The 23,582-nt window shown below is 34.0% G+C and overlaps 1 protein-coding gene across 2 annotated transcripts; it reads left to right on the top strand.

Moving 5' to 3' along the window:
- Positions 1–2,252: 2,252 nt before the first annotated feature.
- DEPDC1 (DEP domain containing 1) lies at positions 2,253–21,744 on the top strand. Of its 2 annotated transcripts, XM_032494559.1 has the most exons (12): positions 2,253–2,404; positions 4,186–4,451; positions 7,169–7,325; positions 7,747–7,865; positions 8,286–8,416; positions 9,820–9,867; positions 12,350–12,490; positions 13,840–14,691; positions 15,119–15,291; positions 16,826–17,002; positions 18,133–18,318; positions 18,926–21,744. In XM_032494559.1, exons 1-12 carry the CDS (start codon positions 2,357–2,359, stop codon positions 19,064–19,066), a joined length of 2,439 nt encoding a protein of 812 aa, XP_032350450.1. In that variant the 5' UTR covers positions 2,253–2,356; the 3' UTR covers positions 19,067–21,744. The 2 variants fall into 2 exon arrangements, with proteins under 2 accessions (XP_032350450.1, XP_032350451.1); XM_032494560.1 differs by lacking the exon at positions 13,840–14,691.
- The last annotated feature ends 1,838 nt before the right edge of the window (positions 21,745–23,582 follow it).

Genomic DNA, 23,582 nt, shown 5'->3' with positions numbered 1-23,582 from the left:
AAGCTTGCCAAGACAGATAATCTCTATCTAGGTAGGAAAAAAATTTTTCATCATATTTTACAAAAAAAAAAGTTTCATCATATTTTATGTTTCATCATGTTTAAGAGGTGTTACATTCATCTCACTTTATGATAGTCATTCTGTCAATCAGAATTAGGTTCAGCTCTAAGAGTAACTTAACAGGGGCCCTTAGTTCTTTCACATGTAAGTCCACAGGTAGACAGTCTGGGCATTCTAGCAGCTCAGCTTTATGAAATCTTTAGAGATTCAGGCTCCTCCATCCCTAAGAATGTACCCTGTACCACCCTGCCATGCCCCTGCTCCCCTCCACACACACAAATACCCTACCCCAAAACCGGGGAATTCAAGGAATCTGCATTTTAACAGGTATCCCAGGTAATCCTAATGCAGGTGGTTTATAACCCACCTGAGAAATCCTGATGTAGGAGAATGAAGAAAAAGATGATTAAGTTACTGCTAAAAACTTGATAAGGAGAAAAATAAAATTACTTCCAAGAATCAAACTATGAAATCAATGTATGGTTGCTAAGAGCAGGAATATGCAAAGTTACCTTAAAGAAAGCCAAACCACACACATTGGACAAAACCCTGACTTTTAGATATTTTCTTATCTAAAGAAATGGTCGTCGTGAAGATGGAGTCTTGAAGGTCTTCGCAAGATGTAACACCTACATCTTGTTGCAGGCCTTTTCAGAACTCCTCCAACCATTCTCTAATGAAAAGTCTAGATCTACTTGTTTTTATTACCCTTTAAAATGTTTCAAATGACGCTTTATAATTTAAATTAATTTCGTGCCATTAATAGTATCCCCTGTCAAGTTGTCTTAGAAACACAGGTAACATTAGGCTGTGACTACTCATACCAAAGGCTGTATAGGAGATAATTTTCAACAACGGAGCTGCGCAAAAATGCAAAATAAAATTTGGCTTCCACATTCTCATCTCTATTTCATTCTGAAGGGAAATAGGAACCAAAAGAGAAAAGAAAATCCTAGAACAATGTGTCATAAAACCAGATAAAAAATGGTTAACACTATTTCGTAACGTCTATCACTGTACTTCTTTTCCTTAACACAAGTGCAGCACTGAGCTGATTATTCCTGTCTACCAAGCACTTTCTAAAAATTCCTATCCACTGGTCCTGTTCAGAAAATATATGTACCTCAAACGAAATTATCCTAAATTCAATAGGTAAGGTAAACTCTGCACACCATTTTACCTCTCATCCCCAGAAAATTTTCTCTTAAATCTCTCGTTTTTACTAAGGCCTATCCTTTCAAATTACTGTTTAATCTCCAAATTAATTCTTCCACAGCTTCAAATCTCTCAGGTAACCTTTCAGTCTCTAAACTAAAGGACTCCTAAGCATCAAATTATTTCAGACTGATGATAGAGTGTTTTAATAAATAAATAACAAATAAGTAAAGTATGAAGACTGAGCTCTGCCAAAAGGATCTGAGATTTGGGGTAAGTCCTTCAGCGCTGGGAACTTAGATTTTTCTTTAATGCAGATTTCTAAAATCCCTCAAATGAACAGTTGGGATAACAAAGATTCTAGCTTAACAGGGTAGCAGATTTTCTTAAGGGAAGCAATTTGAAAACTTTTTCATCACCTGGCCCAAGCCCCTTGCTGTACTTAGTGAAATCTACTTATGCTCCATTTTACTGCCGAATCTGGGAGTGTGGGGTTTAACCCACATTTTAGCATTGGGGAGAATGGAATTATGGCCCCTGCTAAAATATACTAAGGTAAACAAGACTGCAACATATACTCAGGAAGCTTTTTAGAAGCAAAACCAGAGGTTTGCCAGGTGAAACCTCCGCCCCAGGGGCTGTTTTACATGCTAGCCACTGCTGGAGAAGAGGCTTGGGTTTGTTTGTTTTTTCTTTTCAAATTTCAAATTCTTGTAAGCCAAAGTTTGGGCTCCAAACAATCCAGTAGGACTGAACCGCCTCACCCGTTCTGTGTGTGGGAACATGACTCCGCCTCGCCAGCGACCGCAAGAGGGAGAAGCAGCTTCAGGGAAGCCAGGTGGAGCCGGGAGGCCGTCTCACTAGCCCGGGCCCCGGCGCGGAGGGGACGGTGCCAGCCACCGCGGGCCGTGCCACTGCCGGGAGCGTCTGCGCCGCGCTCGCGCCCGCCGCGGCCAGGGCCTGGCGGCCCGTCACGTGACCAGACGTCGCAGCCAATCAGCGCAGGCCTCTGCGGTATTCAAATCCGCCGCGGGGCCGACGGTTGTGTTGAGCTACGCCGCCGCGGCCTCGGACTGACTGTCGCCTTTCGCCGACATGCCCGGCACCCGGCGCTGACGGGTCTTCTGGCCGGGTGGGAGGAATGGAGAATCGGGGTGTGCCTCCCGGGCCTTATCGGGCCACCAGGCTGGTAAGACAGCGCGGAACGCCGAGACTGGGCAGCCGGGGTGATGGCCGCCACGACTTTTACGTGAGAACGTTCGCAGTTCTCCCTCGGGTGGAGGGACGGTTCCCAGAGCCGCTCGGTTCGCGGAAAAGGAGGGTGAGGGGATTTAACCCGTATCGCCGATCTTTGAGGAACTCGCCTGCCCCCCTCCTTTGAGAATCTGTCCCCCTGTTTTGCTCCGGGGGCCCGCTTCATAGGCCACTCCTGAAACTTTGTATAATATTCCGAGTTTAGGCTCTCCCTACGCCTGCCCCCATCAGGAGTCGAGAAGAATTTTGAATGAGTTCTTGGGCTTTAGGGTCAGACTGGGGGCAAGCCCGACTGTGACAGGGTCGCTTTGCCGGTCCTGTAGAATGTAATACAGGATGTTCGGACTGAATACCACCAGGTAACAGCTGACTATTTCATAACTAAACCCAGAATGTCCTAAGTACCCATCAGGAGCCACTTGGTGGTCACTGGGGTTGTACTTGTATATGGTGTCTTGTGTATTTGGATTTTCAATTTAAGAGGATACTATGCCACTGGTTATATGATATTAGGAGCATCATTCAGTGAGCCTCAGTTTACACACTAGTAAAACAGGGCTCATAAAACATGCCCAGTCTAAGAGATTTCCCAGGATATATACACTGTGAAAGTGCATAGTAGTCTGTAGAATAGGAATCAATTTATTCTCTAAATTGCAGCTCAACATAAATTTCTTGAATAAATATATCAAATGTGGAAGTGTGGGAAGAAAAGAATACAATTTTCAGCCCTTAAATTTTGCGTTGTAATATTGGGGCCACATAGGTTGGGTAAGTGGTAGCATAGCTAGTAGTAGCATGACTGGGATTACAAATCAGATTCCCTGACTTCTCATGTAGGATTTTTCCATTAAAAAGTGATATGTTTATTCTGCACCAACACCATCTTCATGTTCCACTCTTTGACCTGCCATGAAACTAAAAGTTTGGGTAATTTGAAGACAGTAAATGGAAAATGTATCTCTTAAAAATGTAGATATGTCACGGTGTCATAAAACAAACAATAGACTTAGAACTTAATTTACCCCATCTGTTCTATATTCACTAGTGATTTATTCCCTTAAGAGATACTATAGTAAACATGTAAGCTTTTATAATACTAAAGATAATTTACCAATAAAACTACGCCTGCCGTGAGTTGTTCAGCCTGCCTAGTTAACTAGTGCAGGTTCTAAAGTCAGTCCAACTTGAGTTTGAATGCCTGGATTTATCACTTAGCTGTGTGTCTTTGGTCAGATTATTAAATTTCTCTGTGCTTCATATTCCTTATCTGAAAATGGGATAGTAATGTTACCTATTCACAGAATTGTGAGGATTAAATTGAAATAATGTAAAGCATAGTGTCTGACACAAGTGCAACTAGCATATTATTAATATTGAGATTTTTTTAAAAAGCAAGAATAAATGCCTTCTTTATTGAGGACTAAAGGCAATTTCATTGCCATTCGCCAATATTCCTAGGTTTCCTAAATAAGCCAACCAGCCACTGAAGTGCTTTTAGTACAAAACTATTAGATAAAAATATTACAGCACTGGAATTTATAAAAAGAAATCAGTATGAAATATAAAATTTTCTCTAGCACAAATAAAATAAGTGATTTTTTTCATGAATTTTAATTATTTAATAAGATGTGAATGAGAGAATTTTCTTTGTCTGATTTGTTTCAAATCAGTAAGATTTCCTTTTTTTATGTATAATTTTCTTTTCTTTTGCAGTGGAATGAAGTTACCACATCTTTCAGAGCAGGAATGCCTCTAAGAAAACACAGGCAACACTTCAAAAAATATGGCAATTGTTTTACAGCAGGAGAAGCAGTGGACTGGCTTTATGACCTATTAAGAAATAATAGCAATTTTGGTCCTGAAGTTACAAGGCAACAGACTATCCAGCTACTGAGAAAATTCCTTAAGAATCATGTAATTGAAGATATCAAAGGCAAATGGGGATCAGAAAATCTTGATGACAACAGCCAGCTATTCAGGTACTAAACAAAGAAATAACTATAAAACTGAATTACTTAACGATGAAGTTTAACTTCACTTCTATTATACCTTTATTAAAACAGCAGCTTCTTCAGGAAAAATAATATTTTCTATAGGAAACTTAATTGCTCTTAGTCTAATGAAAACTATTTAGAAGTTAGTTAGAGGTAATCGCTGCACAATTCAAACTTTTTAAATGTTAAATTGTATATATAATAAAATAGGGAGTTGGGAGGAAAGAATGAGATATTATTACTTCTGCATATTGTGAAAGCTCTATAACATGTCAAAGACAAATCATTATTAATCTTTAGTGTCATAGATTTAAGAATTACAAGTTCTCAAAGTTTCTTACCTTAAGGTAACATATAATCTATATAATCTAAGAATACATGTGATGAGGTAAGTAATAGCAGACTTTATATAGTAACTAACAAAAGAAATATACCTCATGTTAAAAAGAATATTTATTAAGCATTTATCATGTGCCAGAAGCCCTGCTTTATGTTTTACATGTTTTATTTATTTAATCCCTAGAATAGCTAAGCATGGTAGATGTTAATTCCTTTTTACAGGTGAGGAAGCTGAGACCAGGCTTCAACAAATCTTGTTCCCTCAGTCTGAAATATGTTGTAACTTGAAACACTACACATTTATCAGTCTAGTAAATATAGTTTATGTCAGCTCTGTTGAAGCTGCTCTGGGGCCTTTCTGACTCCCTTAGGCCAGCAAATTGCTTTTTCGCTTATGTACCCAAAGTTCTTGGTTATATATCCCTTAAATTAGGTCTTTAGGTTCTAATACCCAAGCTTTTTTACTCTACAAAATTAATACTTTTCAAATGAAATGTCATAGAAATTGATTCCTGCCTGTATATCAAAGATGATTTATGTCATACAAGTAAACTGCAATAACAAATATGTGAATAGCTTATTTTGTGTAACACTCTACAGATCTTTCATCTCTCATCTAGTCATCAGTCACCTTTTGAGTTCCTTTGCTGCCGCTCATCCTTTAGCTCTTACTGTCTTCAAGGCCCTAGGTTTGTCTACACTTCACCTCTGTCCCTGGGCAATCTTGTATCACATCATGTCTTCACTTACTTATGACTTTCAAACCTCTAACTCAAATATCTCTTCTGAGTGTTTAGGCCCACTTTTTGCCTGTTAGACAGGCACTTCAAATATAGCATATGGAAAGTCTCTATCGTCTCTTAACCTGAATTTTGACATTTTATATCCATATCTGAATGAATGGCACTGTCTTCCCTGTAGTTGTTTTCATTTTTCCCCTTCTTTCCTTTAAATATGATATAGTTATCAAACCCATGTCTATTTACAGGCTCAGTATTCTCTGATCTATCTACTTATCTCTCCACTATGAATATTCTTTTTGTTAGACCATTACTCTCCCTTACCTGGAATTCTGTATAACTCTCCACTTCTAGTGTTTTACAGTTGTAACAAAACTATGAAGTGCTTAAAAATAAAGTTTACCAAAAATATGTAAGACGTTACTGGAGAAAATTATAAAATTGTATTGAGACTAATAAGTGGAGAAGGATATTCTGTTAATGAATGAGAAGACTTAGTGTCATAAATAAATCACTTCCCAAATTGGTGTATAAATTCAGTGCATTTTCATTCAAAACCCTAAATAATTTTTTATAGACTTTAACAGCAGATTCTGAAGTTCATTTGGAAAAGTAAAGGTCCAAGTCAATGGGCTTAATTTAATTTAAATTAAGACAATATTTATATATGGGAACTTAGTATAAGTTATATATAGATTAAATACCTAAATATAAAAATAGAACTTATGAGTGACCATAGGAAGATATTTTAAGGACAGTGGAATAAAAAGAAACTTCTGAGGACACTTGAAACTTATGCATAATTTTTTTTATTGACATATAGTTTATTTACAATATTGCGTTAGTTCTGGTATACAACAGAGTGATTTGGTTTTATTTATATACATATTAATTTAAAATTATTTTCCATTATAGGTTATTACAAGATATTGAATATAGTTCTTTGTGCTATACAGTAAATCCTTGTTGTTATGCATAAATTTAAAGTCTGTTAAAAGGACTATAGAGATATTGTTTATGTATATTTAGTAAAAGTACAAAAATATGAACAATAAGGAAATTAACTATCGGTTAATGATTTCAATTAGGAAGAGAGAAAGAAACTAGAATTAGCAAACAATTTCCTTCATTTAAAAAAAGATACTGAAATTTTGTTGATGGTTATATACGTGAATGTTTTATATTGTTTTCTGTACTTTTTTTTATCTTTGTAATATTTTATATTAAATTGAAGGGTGGAAAACCAAAAGCAGCAACAGAGACCAAGTTCTGGAAACTGAGCAATCACAAGGGCAGAAAATATATACAATTTAGCTAGCACATGAAAGAAATTTAGAAAATGAAACACTCTAGAACCAATTTGTAAGTGATACCTCTCCAACAGAATTGATCCTAATAATAACCCTAAATTATCCAGAAATAAAGTTAAAATATATACAGTACACTGAAAAAGAAGCGGGAAACTATTAAAATGTTTTTTAAAGGCTTAATAGGAAAATCAATTTATGTAGAATCTTTCATTTCTTGATTATATAAATACAGTTTTTTAGGTGATTTTTGAGATAAATGAGCAGTATAAGTTTATGATCTCATATTATTTATTGCATATTATTCTTAAACCAGATTTCCTGCAAATTCTCCACTTAAAACTCTTCCACGAAGACATCCAGAATTGAGAAAAAACAGCATAGAGAACTTTTCCAAAGATAAAGATAGTATTTTTAAATTACGAAACTTATCTCGTAGAACTCCTAAAAAGCATGGATTACATTTCTCTCAGGTAAAACATCATTTCCATTTCTACTAATCACTTGTTTAATTACCATGTTGTTAATAATAGAATCAATAAATGATTCTTAATATTTGAAGCCAATACTGGAAATCTCTTAATCTACATTATGTTCTAAAAATGTACGTGTAGATTTGTTTGGAACTCATAGAAACAATAATAAAAACGGTAGTGAGACATACTTGAAATAGCATTTGTGTAATTTAAGCATGTTTTGTTTTAAGTTAATTTGAGGGTGGTGGGGGCAGCTGAAAAACAAAACTATTACTATAAATTACATTATTTTTTCAAGTGACACATACCTTCACAAGGGACAGATACTAATTCAATTACTAAATACAGGAAGTGGTATCAGTTCAGTATTTCCTTAATTTGAGCATAGCGTATTAAACCAAAATAATTCTTTTTTCAGGAAAATACAGAGAAAACTGACTGTGAAATAATCAATGAAGATCAAGAAAATTCAGTTGATAATAGAGAAATAAGCCAGAAAGATGTTGAAGAAGTTTGGAGATATGTTATCTTGATCTAGTAAGCTAAAACTAAATTATAACCAATTTACTGAGGTTTAAAATGTTAATATTTTCATTAAGATATGTAAGTGAAAACAAACAGATTAATTCTCAAAGCTTAGAATTTAACCTGTAGATGTGTTTCTTAAATACTATTGCTATAGTTCTAGTACAACAGAAGTAGAATGTTTTCAGTATGATTTGATTTTAATTTGAATCAGAATTATAGCTATTATTTGGGGTCTATATTGGAATCCTTCTAAGGCTATTAAGATAAATATAGTTTAAAGTGAATAATAAGTATAAGCCTTAGAAATTTGATTTAAGAAAAAAACAAAATATTCTGAAAGCTTTGTTTTCCAGTTGTATTTTTTCATGTTTATATTCTATTCCACTTATTTTATGGAGGAAAAAAGTTTATATTCTTTCTTCTATTTAGCCTGCAAACCATTTTAAGTGTTCCATCCCTCGAAGAAGTCATAAATCCCCAACAAGTAATTCCTCAATATATAATGTACAACATGACCAATACAAGTAAACATGGAGTAGTTATACTGCAAGACAAATCAGGTTGGTATCAGTAAAAGAAGTTGTAATCATTTTAAACTTGCTTACAAAGGTTGCAGCTATTATGAGGATAAAGAGAGACCAAAATGTAGAAAATGAAATCCTTTAATTGAAAGATTATCAGGGAGACTTGTTTTATCAGAGGTGCTTTAGTAATCATGGTGGAATAATTTTTAAATGAATATTACTCATTATTTTAGCTCGTAAGGTGGATTCATGCATGATTTTTGTTTTGGCAGGGTTTGCATACCAAAGGGTATACAAATATAATTAAAACTATTGATTACCCACAGTTTATTGAGGGCCTACAATGTGCCAGGCGTTGTGCTAAAGATTTAGTGATGAGCAAGAGAGAAATGATCCATGCCTTCCTGGAGCTTACATGAGAAGTTATATTCAGATTTAAAGATGTCAAGACATATATACAAAATCAAAGTAACATGCAATAAAATAAGGCCAAACTCTCAAGAACAGAACTCTAAGGAGCACTGGCTATTGTGTATATGTTTATATAATGCATTGATTTCACATATAAGATAGGAAAATCAGGGAAATAATTCAAGCTAGATGTATTAGGAAGCTTATATTACAGGAAATGTATCAAAAAATTTACTCAATGTTGGCTTTTTTTTTTATACAATCAATTAATATCTATAAAATTAACTGACGTGCACTATTTGAGTTTCTTTTTGTGGGCAGGAACTTTGAGGTTTTAATCATTGGAACAAAAAAGTAAATGTCAAAACTTAAGAGCTATGTTGTTCATGTATGTAGCTTTGGACCACACCATCTTTTATTACCTAAAATAATTTAAGTATATGCTCTCACCCAAATTTTCTATTCTTTATAACCATTAACTTTTCAAATCAAATATATGTGTGGTTTTGTGTTTGTGTCGAAAACTGCTGCATTTATTTAACATATGTTCCTTAGTGGCAATTGAAGGATTTTAAGCAAGCCTCACTGTGAAAGCACCCTGGTATTCAAATACAGCTTGTTTTAAGCATAGGGCTCACTCACATCAGTATTATTCAAATAGCATACCTATAGTCACACCAGAAATGAGGATACGGAAAAGATGGTGGTAGTGAATAAATATGAGTGTTCATTTATTTTTGAATCCCCCCCTACAAATAATTAATCCTTGATTTGGTGTAGCTAATTATTTTATGTATCATGGCAAGAATCAAACTGAGTATCTTTATAACTAACTTTTTAAACTTGTATTTTAAGATACTGTTTTGGCCCTATGTCTTGTTAAACGTAATAATTTTTAATCCTGGTAGTACACATACATATATATATATATACACATGTGTGTATAATTATATCATAAGTGTGAAGTTTTAAATATACAGTCATAAAAATTTTATGATTTACCAAACAATATTAATTTTTTTGTGTAGATGACCTTCCTCACTGGGTATTATCTGCCATGAAGTGCCTAGCAAATTGTAAGTTAAATGAACTGTATATGTGTGTTTTATATTGATAGTATTTAACAAGTACCAAGGAAATTTTTTAATAATTTATAAAAAACTGATAAAATTAAATTTTATTACTTCTCTTGATGTTTAAATGAAGACCTAGTAGAACGGATTACATTTCTTTGTATGTGGAGTGTGTTACAGAGCCCTTAACTTTTTCTATATAGATAGTGATTTTATAATCCAAGCCCATCATTTATGGCTCAGTTCTCATAAATCGTAAAAATCCTAGGCTAGAGGATCTCAAAGGATTTTTAGGTATAATCAACATCAGTTGCCTCAATGAGGCCCAGAGAGATCAAATAGCACCTTGTAAGTAGAGCGCCTTGTAAGTGGAAAGTTTCAAACAGAAATGAAGTCTCTTAAAACCTACTTGAGGCCCCTTGCCATTGTACACAACTTCAACATTCAGGTGCTTCATGACGTGCTTCTACTTCATAGGATATATTAATGGGATTTTTTATGTTTATGAAAACAAATGATCTGTCACTAATCAGATAATTTTTTAGCATTTCATTCTTCAAGCTTTTTCCATAATAATCAGTAATAATTTTTGTAATTTAGGACCCCAATTCCAATACAAACCCTGATAGCTCTCAAAATCAGTTTTTTAAATGTGCAAAGGTATGTGCTTGTAAATAATCAAAAGTTAAATTGTATTTTAATAATTGTTACAAAAGTATTTTTCTAGTTCTTATAAAATTAGTATTTTATTAATGTTTAGGATAAGTATATATTCCCTTGTTGTCCACTGGGTGTCAATATGACAAAATAACAGAATAGCAATATTTACTATAATGTTAGTTATAGAAAATTTATATCAAATTGAAGTAAAAATCCTGATTAGAAGTGTACGATTTTTGAGTTTTTCTTTCTTACCTTCCCTCTACCTAACTGCTCTTCTCTCTCAAAACTTGGCTCATGATTAGCAACTCAGATAGTGTGCTTCCAGGAATTTCTCTGCTGCCCTATGTTTAGGGATTTGTTTTTTTTCTTCCCAGTCCATGTTATACATAAATGATCCTGAAGATCTAACTTACAGATTCCAATTTAGCAGATACGTCTAACCATAGGCATTGTTAAGACTTTTCTTTAACTCATATTTTATTTAATCCCCCACAGTAATCCTGATGTGTAGGACTCAGTGATCAGTATACTATTACCAATTTTTTTTCTAGAAAAGAAAACTAACTTAGACTGTTTTCTAATACGTAAGGAGCTATGTATTCAAACTGAGAGTCTCTAACTGCAAATTCTATATTAATTCCAGTAAAGTATTGTCTTAGAAAACTTTTAATGATTATCAAATGTTATTTTGTGCATATTATGAATATTTCTTATATCCTCAGAAATAAAGTCTTTTTATTTTCTTCCACATAAAACCCTTATTAGCCTTTAAGCTATCAAGTGTGTGTGTGTGTGTGTGTGTGTGTGTGTGTGTGTGTGTGTGTGTGAATTTGGAAGATCGCATAATGACTCTAATCTGAGTGCATATCACAATCACTTAGACTCACCAAAGATTCTTATTCAGTTGATTCAATATGTCAGGAATCTTTTTTTTCAGTCGTAACTCAGGAGATTCTTGTAGTAAAAATGCCCAGATCAATATTTGGTAACTACTACATTAGTGAACAAGAAGCAAACATATTTAGATCAGTAATTCCTAGCTCCACCTCCATACATTCTGGTCTATATAGAGGAGATTATATGTTTAATAGGTTAACTGAATGATTCTGATTATGTAATCCGTGGACCACACTTTAAATGCTGTTGGGCTTCAAGGTCCTGGGCCTTGCTCTTAATTCACACTGCTCTAAGTCCTAATTCTAGCTTTACCTCCAACAGCTCTTTCATCTTGAGCAAGTTACTCTGAGCTTCAGTTTCCTCATCTGTAACATGAGATCAAAACTTATTTCTGAGGAAAATACTAGTGATTTGGCATGATTATTTCAATGATGTTAAGCTAATAGAATAGCAGTGTAAAGATATTACTTAAACTTATTCATAGTATGCTTCATGTCAGGAAAAATTTAATCATGAAAATGTAAATTTACAAAGGACAATTTGGAAGAATTATTTGCACTGTCCAGATATTCTTTGCTTTATAAAATGAATTGTGGTAAAATCCCATTAAAACTTCCTGATGCTTTTAAAATGTATTTTGAATTTTACTTTATATACAACTTCTCAGGCATATAAATATTAAAGTGAAACAAAATGTTAATTGCTTGCAGTGATTTCTAGTGAAAAGATAATGAGAAGGAATGAGATGTACACAACCCTTTAAATTTTTGAATTGTGATAGAATTTGTTAAACATAGCTCCTTCATGAAAGAAATACAGGTTTTGTGAAGAAATACCTTCTAATACAGGTTTTGTGCTTTCTATAAGTATCTTTAAAAATTGTATGTAAGATAATTTTGCCTTTTATTTTTTACCTTCTACTTAGGGCCAAGAAGTAATGATATGAATAATCCAACATATGTTGGTTTTGAACGAGATGTATTCAGAACAATTGCAGATTATTTCCTGGATCTCCCTGAACCTCTGCTTACCTTTGAATATTATGAATTGTTTGTGAACATTTTGGGTATGTATAGATTTTTACTTGTTTAAATTAATTTTATTAGTTTCCAAGTCCCCCGTAATTTAAAAGATCTAAAAGTATAGTTAAATACGAAAGTGGCAGGCTATAAATTATTTTAAAATTCAGGAATACTGTGGTTGCTGTTATGTTGTTTTCCAGTAATTATGCCATTCCAAAAAATAATAATAATAATAATGCAAATATATCATCCTGACATTGGTTCTCCACTCAAATCGGGTGTCTTACAATTCAGTTCATTTCTGATGCTAACTACCCAAAATTAACCCAGACCCCACAATTTAAGGACCACGTCTTTCAACTCGTATACTAACTACCCAGTGCTAACTTAGATCCCACAGATTAAGGGCTCAGTTCCACAAGACTGCCCTCACTTCAGAAACCAGTTGCCAGTGGAGTCCTCAGGTTTACTCACATTTCTGCCTGTCTGACTTCTAAATCAGAGATTCCCACAACCCCCCTCAGGTTTAGTAATTCACTAAAGTGACTCCCAGAACTCTAGAAAGTGCCTTACTTAATGATTACCGGTTTATTATAAAGGATGCAAGTCAGAAACAGCCAAACGGAAGAGATATATAGGGCACGGAATAGGGGTAAGGGTTGTACAGAGCTTCTGTGTTCTCCCCAGGAATGTCACCCTGTCCATATATTCACCAACCGGTAAGCTCACATAGCTGTGTTGTTTCAGAGTTTTAATTGAAGCTTTATTACACAGACATGGTTGATTAACTCATTAGTCGTTGTTGATTAAGTTCATCTCCACTGCCACCACCACTAACCACCCGGTTACCCCTTCCAGAGAGGTCTTAGGTAGGGCAAAAAGTTCCAGCCTTCTAATCAAGACCTTCCCTAAATTGCTTCATTAGCATCAACTCAGACATGCTCAAGTAGGCTCATTATGAATAACAAAAGACTTCTATCACTCTGGAAATTCTAAGGGCTTGAGGAGCTCTATACCAGGTACCGGAGACAAAGAGCATATATATATTTTGTTATACTACTGTTGCCTTATAATTAAAAGCTTTCTAATATTTTTAGACTGAGGGCAGATTTTTTTTAATGTATTTGACTCAATCCATTTAATTAGATTGTTGACATAAATTTTAAAGTTATTTATATCATAACTTGAAAAACCTCTAGTCAGTCTTGCACTTTGTAACTGAATGTTGCATGTGTCCTATTTAAGTGATTTCTGAATTAAGCAGCTGCTGTTTGTACTGTACTAACAATATATACTATAGTGATGCTTTTTTTTTAACTTTACTGTTGTTTTTGTTTTATTTTTGTCCACTGTCATACAGTTGCATCTTAATTTTTGTTTCATTTTCTGGTAGTTGTTTGTGGCTACGTCACAGTTTCAGATAGACCCAGTGGGATATATAAAATCCAAGATGATCCACAGTCTTCAAAAATCCTTCACTTAAACAGTCTGAATTCCTTCAAATCAACTGAGTGTCTTCTTCTCAGTCTGCTTCATAAAGACAAAAACAAAGAAGAATCAGATACTACTGAGAGACTGCAGATAAGTGATCAAGGATTTCAAGAAAAATATGCTAAGAAAATGCAGCTAGTTAATTTAAAAAACAGAAGAGCCAGTGCTAATGACATAATGGGAGGAAGCTGTCATAATTTAATGGGCTTAAGTAGTATGCGTGTTCTATCCTCTAACATCAAACCAAGGTGCTATTCGATAGAAGGAATTGTAGATTTACCAGGGAGTTCAAGTAAAGAGGTCTCCAGTGTCTTCCATCAATCTGTTCTGAACATAGAAGGACAAAATAATAAACAATTTTTAGAGTCTAAGACCAAACAGGAATCTCTAATGAATCTTCATTCAGAGGAAAGTATTCAAAAGCCACTCTGTGTTGGTTTTAAGAGAACATCTACTTTGACCGTTCAAGACCAAGAGGAATTATATAATGGGAAATGCAAGTCAAAACAGCTTTGTAGATCTCAGAGTTTGCTTTTAAGAAGTAGTACAAGAAGGAATAGTTATATTAATATGCCAGTGGCCGAAATTATCATGAAACCAAATCTTGGACAAGGCAGCACAAGTGTACAAACAGCTATGGAAGGTGAACTCGGAGAGTCTAGTGCCACAGTCAATAAAAGACTCTGCAGAAGTACAATAGAACTTTCAGAAAATTCTTTACCTCCAACTTCTTCTGTGTTGACTGGCACACAAAGTAAGGTTGATGCTTTCAATGCATGTGATATTAACTTTTAGTGTTTACTAACCCTGTTTTGCTTACCTGGCTTTTCTTCTCTGAAATTGCTTAATTTTTTTCCTCCAAAAGGAAAGTTTCTTATTATAAAAAGCTTGTCATAGCATAACCAAGATTTATTCTACTTACCTAAAGCACTTATTTTCTTTGCCTTCAATTGCACTTATTCTGAGTCACTTTATTTAATAAGTGAAGGATTTTAATGCTCAAATGGGTTATGAAGAAAATAATGAGAATCTTACCATGTTTTTGAGGAATGTGGTAATTTCTAGGAATAGTTAAATGAAATATTAAAATATTTTGCCTTCTTTATATAATTGTATATGCTGGTAGTATGAAAGCAACTAGTGTCATTGATGATTTTTGGGGGGGTAACTTTGCCTTCTAGGTTTGCTGCAACCTCATTTAGAGAGGGTTGCCATCGATGCACTACAGTTATGTTGTTTGTTACTTCCCCCACCAAATCGTAGAAAGCTTCAACTTTTAATGCGCATGATTTCCCGAATGAGTCAAAATGTTGATATGCCCCAACTTCATGATGCAATGGGTACAAGATCACTGGTAAGTTGAGTTCTTGAGGAAAGAATAAGCCCTGGTTCATAAACCAAAAAAAAAAAGAAAGAAATCCAAACCTTCTAAGTACTACTTGAGTGATATCACGATCATGAAATGCTGGATTCTTGAGTTTAAAAATCTCTTAATACTTTTAACCTTTCCTAGTAGCAGAATTTTGGTGCATTAATCCTTTGTGCCCAGTCTATTATAGTTCATATTTTAGTCTTCATTTTGTTTGAGGACTGTGCCTCTTCACTCATCCTATATCACTTCATACTGATTGACTCAGGCCATATTATATTGCCTGAGTTATATTATATTGTTTGATAGGGGAAGGAAGAGATGGAGTCACTGTTAAAAGCTTAAGGGCACTATAATTCTGTGAAACAGGATTAATGGGAAATTCATGTATAGTAAATAAAAGTGTTTCAGCGATTGTGGGAGTGGGAAAGTTGTATTTGATGAGTTATGTGAATTAAGATAGGTTGTCATTGTGGGCAAGAACTTGGGAGAAACTACTGTGAAGCAGTCATAGGCTCTATATGAAGATGAGGGTATAAACACTGATATGCAGACATTGATTGGAAATGAACTCTTGAAACAATACTTCTAATCTCTAATATCTCCTTCCCTGTTTCTCTATCTGTGGGTCTCCCTCTTCCTGTAAAGAGCTGCCACTTTCTCAGAGCACAGCTTCAGTTTACAAGATGTTCTTATAGCAAGGAATCTGGAGCTAAGTTCCATTCTTCCACTCTTTATGAACAGTTTTATCATGGCAGACCTAATGTAAAGAGGAAGACTTATTCCTGAGTAATTGTGGCGCCATTAAAAAGCATAGGGAAGTTTGTAAGAGAAGATAGTGAGAAAGCTCCTAGCTAGAAAGCTAGGAAATATTTTGGTTTTACACTTTTTGAGTTTGAGGATATAACAGCCAAGTGAAATTTATCCAACAGAATATTGGAAACATGAACCTCGTAGAAAAAAGGGCATAAGGTGTATTTTTTGGAGAGGTGGTAGTTGAAGCTATTAGAATAAATGAGCTCTACAAAACTGAGGAAAAAAGGAGTTAAAAAAACTGAAGCCTGAACATGTTAAGAAGATAGGAAAACCTGCATGTAGGAATAAAACCAAAAATCTTTCAATTTAGTAAATATGTTCATCATCTATTATGTGCAAAATATTTAAAATAAAATTTTGATATTCTAATTATTTTAGAATGAGGTGTGTAGTTGGGTGTGTGTGCTTGTATGTGCAAGCATGCATGCGTGTATCTTATGGATATGAATGAAAGTAAATTAGTTTTGAAACAATCTGTCACAGGATTTGAAGATCTTTGTGATGGAATTGAAAAATACATATATCTAGTTGTTATTAAACTTCATTTCCAATCAATTTCTGCATATAAGTGTCCTCATTTTTAAGCTGAAGTCTGCTTATCACTTTATCTCAATACTTCAGCATGATACTACCTAGGAATGACTGATATTCTAATTTATATAAAACTTCAAATTTTTTAATTCACATCTTTAAATGTTTCTAGATGATACACACTTTTTCTCGGTGTGTGTTATGCTGTTCAGAAGAAGTAGATCTTGATGAGCTTCTTGCTTCAAGATTAGTTTCTTTCTTAATGGATCATCATCAGGAAATTCTTCAAGTACCCTCTTACTTACAGACTGCAGTGGAGAAACATCTTGACTACTTAAGGAAGGGCCATGTATGTATTGTATATCTTACTCTGCATTAATTGGTTGCAAGTGGCAAACTCATCTCAAAGTAGCCTAATCAAAAAGGGAGATTTTATCAGCTCACATAAATAACCTCTAAAAGTCAGGAATGTAGACTGAATATGGAGACTCAAATAGTAATAGGACTCTGTTTTCATCCCTCCATCTCTTATCTCCATTTGGATCCTATATTTGACAAATGGCTCCTTCACGTGATGGGGAATATGGCTGATTAAAGCTCTTGAGTCCTAGGCTTACATTTATAATGCAAAGGAGAGAAAAGCCATTCTTCCACCTCCAATTTGAAAAGTTCTTGATATGGACTCAGGTTGGCCCAATCTTAAGTTAAATGCACATCCTTTGGTTGGTTGATGGGGAGTGAGTTGAAGAGAGAGGCCATACTGAGTGGGCTACATCGATTAGAGGAGAATCTGTTCTTCAAAAAAGGTAAGGATACTGGAAGTGAATGGGAAGGAACTGTTAGAAGAAGAAGAGAAGGAATCTAAGCAGCCAAAAAACAATAGATGTCTACTATATTCAGTCTTTGACTGTTCAGCACATGTATTCATGTTTCTTCCCATACATACCATTCTCATATTGCCATGACTTACCGTAATTATAATTATCCCCACAATTTCTTTTATCAACAGACGTTATGGGCTCTGCTCTTGCTCTTACATCTCAAAAGCAAGGTGAACACTTTAACTTTTCTGTCTCAGAACATCGATGTTTTAAGATGAATTAAAATATCACTTTCATTGTTATTGTTTTATAGTTAAAAGAATAAAAGTTATGGTTAATGGTAATGATGATAACTATTTACTTTTGTATGCTAAACACTTTATATACATTATCTCATGTACATCCCCATTTTATAGTTGAAGAGACTGACCAAGACAAGTTTAAATAACTTGCTGATGGTTATAAATCTGGTAGGTTGTAGAGCTGGGATTTAGACCCTACTGACTTACTGCTACTTTGCTGCATAATACAGTTTTCTTAAAGTGTTGAATGGTTGGTGGCAAAATAATAGGTACTAAGTCCTATCAAAGAACACTTTACCAAACAGGAACATGATCAGAATTAATAGATTTGACTATTATAATTTTGTTCACTACAGATTAGAAGTCCTGGAGATGGACTGATTGCTCCTTTGCCAACATACTCATACTGTAAGCAAATTAGTACTCAGGAGTTTGATGAACAAAAAGTTTCTACCTCTCAAGCTGCAATTGCAGAACTTTTGGAGAATATTGTTAAAAACAAGAGTTTGCCTCTAAAGGATAAAAGGAGAAAACTAAAACAGGTAAGAGAATGAGCAAGTTCTCAATTGTAAATATTTTCTAATATGCTGTTGCTAATTGTTATTTAATACCATTTCAAATCTAATTTCTCATTTTAAGATTTTGGATTTTGAAAATCATATATGTAGGCTGTGTATGACTACCTGCCTGGTTTTACTCTCTTGAAATTTTAATAATAACAGATACTTTGTATGATTATAGCATGCATTAACCTGGAGAAACAGTTACAAAATTTGGATTATAATACATAACTTTTAGTGACTCATTATTACCATTTAGAATTTTTAGCTATACAGCAAAACCCTGTAGCCACATGATTCTGGCAAATCCAATTCCATGTCTGAGACAAAGAAATATGAAATATACTCGATCCTGGTGACCTTCATAGGCTTTGTCAGTGAAAATGAAGAACATCTGGGATCTAAGAAATATTACAGTGTACCTTTCATATGTGAGAAGGCAGAGGAAGAAGCAAGGATAAAGTGAAAGGATACTCCTCTCTGTGATACATCTTTGAGAAAGGCACTGAATCCTTATAAAATGTTGACCACTGGCTTCAGCTAAGAAAATAATGTTAAATACCCTCTAATTCCTCACCTCGTTTTTAAGTTTCAGAAGGAATATCCCTTGATATATCAGAAAAGATTTCCAACCTCTGAGAGTGAAGCAGCACTTTTTGGTGACAAACCTACAATCAAGCAACCAATGCTAATTTTAAGAAAACCAAAGTTTTGTAGTTTAAGATACTAATTGAATTGAAAATTATGTAATACTTGTGAAACTCTGGTAAATGAAGCCATATCTAAGAATCCAGCTACTAAAAAGGAAGTCTATTTATTAACAAGGTTTTTCTAAATAAAACACATTATTGTAAGGAGGTGCCAAAATAGTTTTTATCAATGTGAAACTGCTAAACTTGTGAATCTCAACTGAAAGCAAATAGCAATAGTTTTTAAGCAGATATCTTAACCAGAAATAAGTTTTGTTTTCTATACGACTGTCTGGAAAAGCTATCATTTTGTTTGCTAAAATTTTATTTACTTGAATTTTGAAAATTGACGTGTGCTTATCAAGATTAAGCTGCAATTCTGTTTTTAAAAGAAAATAACTTATTGGCACATGTGCTTATGGGTATTAACCTAAAGAACTAGTTGTTTAGGATTACTTTTGTTTCTAAGTTTAAGACTGTGAACAATATTTGAAAAAATTCTCACCTGCTAAATGTTGCACTCTTTTGTATATTCTTTTCCTGCTTTTGGTCTATTTATATATGTATGTGTTTTTTAAATATATATATATATATATATTATTAGGTTTTGGTTTGCCTTAAACATTTATCCCAGCTGCTTCAGTCTTTCATTCTTTTCAATGAATATGTTATGCATTCTCATGCTCATGAATCTACTAAAAGATGGAGTTATGAAAGAAATATAATGCAATCATGTATTCATTCAAAAGGTTTATTTAGCAACTACTATGTGCCTTTCATTCTTCAAGATATGGAGAAACAATGATGAATAAAACAGAAAATCTCTTCCCTAAAGTATTTATTTTTTAATCAAGGGAGATATACCTGTCAGATACCTACAATAACAGTACACACCCTGAAATCAAGTTATGAGGATTCCTTCAGATGAAGACTAGCCTTTTTTGATTATGGAACAGTTCTCTAAACTAGTGTTTTTCAAATTGTTGCATGTTAGAATCACCTGAAGAGCTTCAAAATAATACATACTCAGGCCCTACCTTATACCAATTAAATCAAAACTTTAAGGGCTGGCATATAGGCATCAGTATTTTTTTAAACTTTCTAGGTGATTCCAATATTTAGCTGACTTTAAGAAGGAGTGCCCTAAATACCGTCTGTAAATAAAATGTCAAGCTAGTGGCATAATGACTTTTTATTTCATTGGAAGAAAATGAAAATATAAATGCCTTTCATCTTAATACAAGGTTCTCCGAGCTTCTGCATGACCAACTTGGTACAAACTTGAAGCAGTTTTTCTTCCCAATTTTACTGAAAATTGTTAAATACCTGTTTCTACATGTAAAGATATACATAACACATGAGATGTAATAGATACTTATTGTTCAATGACTGTTTTGATTTCTCAGTGTAATGTCATACTATAAAATGAAAAGATTCCATTTGAAATTAATATTTTTATTAAAAAATTTGGACAGAAAATGATAACTATACCTTTTGCCCAGAAACCTTAACTATAAATATCTTGAACTGAATTAGAATTATTTCCAAGGTGTTTGTATACCTAAACTTTTCCTGTTTAAAGGTATGTAATAAAGTGAATTTTATTGCATATTGAGATAAAAATTGTTGTGGGTTTTATAACAATTTAATTTTGGTTTTGTATTTATTGATTGCAATAGATATTATATAGACATAGTAAACTTTCATCTTCGTTAATGTGCATGCAATTGAGATTACAAAATACATGGTTTACCACTTTAATAATGTGGATTCTGAAGCCAGATTTGAATCCTACTGTGCTATTTACTCTGTAACCTCAGACAGGTTATTTGACTTCACTAAGTCTTAGTTTTCTTATCTGTATGATAAAGATTTTAATATTACCTGTCTTAAGATTGTTGTGAGTTTAGCACAGTATCTAGCATAAAATGAGTACTCTAAATATTGGCAATTATTACTAGAAACACCTAAAATTACAGCATTAAAAGAGATCTTATCAAAAATATAGTCCCCTCAATTGCGTTGGGCAGAAAGGTACCAAAACAAAATTGTGAACAATTGGTGAGTCTTATTAAACTATTTTTTTAGTCATGAAACAAAAGTTTTGATTGTACCTACTGGTTGAAAATACTTGGTTTAGTATAAAAGGAAAATTTGATGAGGAAAGAAAGCATGAATATCTTCAGAGGCAGTATCCTTGAGTATGTGAAAGTATATGGGACTCATTACACAAATAGAGGGCTTAGCCTTTGCGTAGATCATGGACAGATTCCATTCTATCAGAAAAAAAGGCAGTCTTTAATTTCAAGTATTGTTGGGTTAATTTGATGTTGAGGGCTTATAAAGGCTCTTCTAATTGCTTTTACTTTCTCAGGAAATCAAAGTCAACCCTGAGAGTAAAGTGTGGTGGGGAAGATGTTGCACATTTGAAGAGAGAGGGTGTGAAATAATCTAGCAAACCAATGGAAATGCATAGGAAATTGTAATTCTGGTCTCAGAAGTTATTGCCACCAACTATCCCCAAAAGCTTCTGTTAACTATTGTCATTTAATGGTCCACTCTCCTCATATACTGTCTATTTATCTAGCACTAAGTAGTGGAAAGCACAAGGAATTTCCTATTGACTAGCTTTTTGTCCTTGGAAAACTTAATGATTTCCCTCATCTATAAAATGTGAATAACAATATCTACCTAACGGAGTGGTTATTATAATCAAGAAAAGCAGTATATTTAAATCTTTACCTTAGCAAACCCAAGTTCAGTTTCTAAGTTCTTTCTTATATTGAGTTTGACAAGATCTCTGCTGGTTAAAACTTCCCTTCCAAATGTCTCTCCTCAAATCTCACAATATATTTTCTATTCTGTGAGTGGTTATGTCTTTTTTTACCTCGTGTTTGGTGGAATTAAAGTTAGTTCCAGAATTTTATATCCTGGCAGTCTGTGTACCTCTCCAACAGATATACCACCCTTTGACTTTGAAGATAAAGAGCACGTATGTATATGTGTATGCGTATGGTGGTATTATTGAAATGAAACATTTGTAGGACAGAAATGAAGGATGGCTGGTTTTAATATTGAACTCTAAAAGTCAGTTCACTGGAATAAACTTAACAGCTCTAAATACAATAAAGTACAGCAACTAAGAATCCTTTATTAACTCAGAATTAGCTTTGTGTTAACTAAGAATCTTATTTTCTAAGAACTGGGAAAAAATATACAGAATAGCTCTTTTTATCTCTCCTGAAAATTTCTCAGAATGTATACACAATGTATAAGATATTTGAAAATAGTATTTACTTTTACTCATTATAAAAACAATTTTTGTTTCAAAGCCTAGCCTCACATACCTTAGTTGGTCTCTGAATTACCCTTCCATAAGCAACTAGAAGACCAAAGTATATGAAATGACTGTTTTTAGACATTGGACTACAGGTAATATAAGACTTATTCCTGAGAAAAGGAAGACAAAAGAGGTAAGCCTTATGATTTTCCTTGGGTTACTGCCTGCAGGCAGTTGCCAGGCCACAGTGCAGGGAGAGGGAACCAAAATAAAACTTAGTGTCTCATTGCATTAAGGAGCTAGAGATCAGAGTTCAGGATGACTGAGGGAGCTGCAAAAACAAAACAAGAGATGAAAAAAGCCTTCTGAGATCTGCAGAGTGGTCTAGAGGTTCTGTTGAGTACTAATTGGCATGGAGAGTGGTGAAGGAAGTCGGCTGAGTACTGAAAAACAAGACCAAGGAAAGAATAGACTGGAAAGCAGTATACCAAACAATCCTTACACCTCACAGATCTGGGAATAGTTAATGTTCTCATCGGCTAAAATATAGTGAGAACTAATACCCGTGGCATGGGTAGTGTCTTCTGAAGAGCTGTGCTTCAGTAGTGGGCCAAATTAGCCCCAGAAAAAATCTGCTATAGATTAACCCTAATAAATCTTAAAAACAAGCCTCAAAATGTTCACATTGCTCTTCAGGTAACGTCCTGTGTGCCAGAACAACAACAACAAAAAAAATTTCAGAATTTTGAAGAAATACAACAAAATCCAGTATTCCACAGTGTAAAAATCACAATGTCCAACATTCAAGCAAAAATAACCGGACATGCAAAGAAAGAAAAGAAAATTCATCACCGGGGGGAAAGCAATCAATAGAAATACACCCAGAAATGGCAGAGATGATGAAATTAACAGACACTTTAACAGAGTTATGTTAAACATAAATGCATTCTAGGTTATAAATAAAATGAGGAATATGGTGATAGAAATGGAAAATACAAAAAAAGATTAAAAGAGAAATTCTAGAGATTAAAAATACAATACTCAAAATGAAAAATACATGGAATGAAATTAAGAGCAAATTAGACAGCAGAAAAAAAAAAATCATGAAAACAGCAACATTAACTACCCGAAATAAAGTACAAAGGAAACAAAACTGAAAAAAAAACCAAAAAGAACAGAGTCTCAGTGAGCTGTGTGAAAGTATGAAACTGAGTAACATATGCAATATGAGCCTAGCAACGAAAGAAGAAAAAGGGAGGCATAAAAGCTATTGGCCC

This window comes from Camelus ferus, chromosome 13, assembly GCF_009834535.1.
Source record: "Camelus ferus isolate YT-003-E chromosome 13, BCGSAC_Cfer_1.0, whole genome shotgun sequence".
NCBI lineage: Eukaryota > Metazoa > Chordata > Mammalia > Artiodactyla > Camelidae > Camelus > Camelus ferus.
The sequence above is the reverse complement of the archived record's forward strand: the minus strand, read 5'-3'. Positions and strand labels throughout refer to the sequence as shown.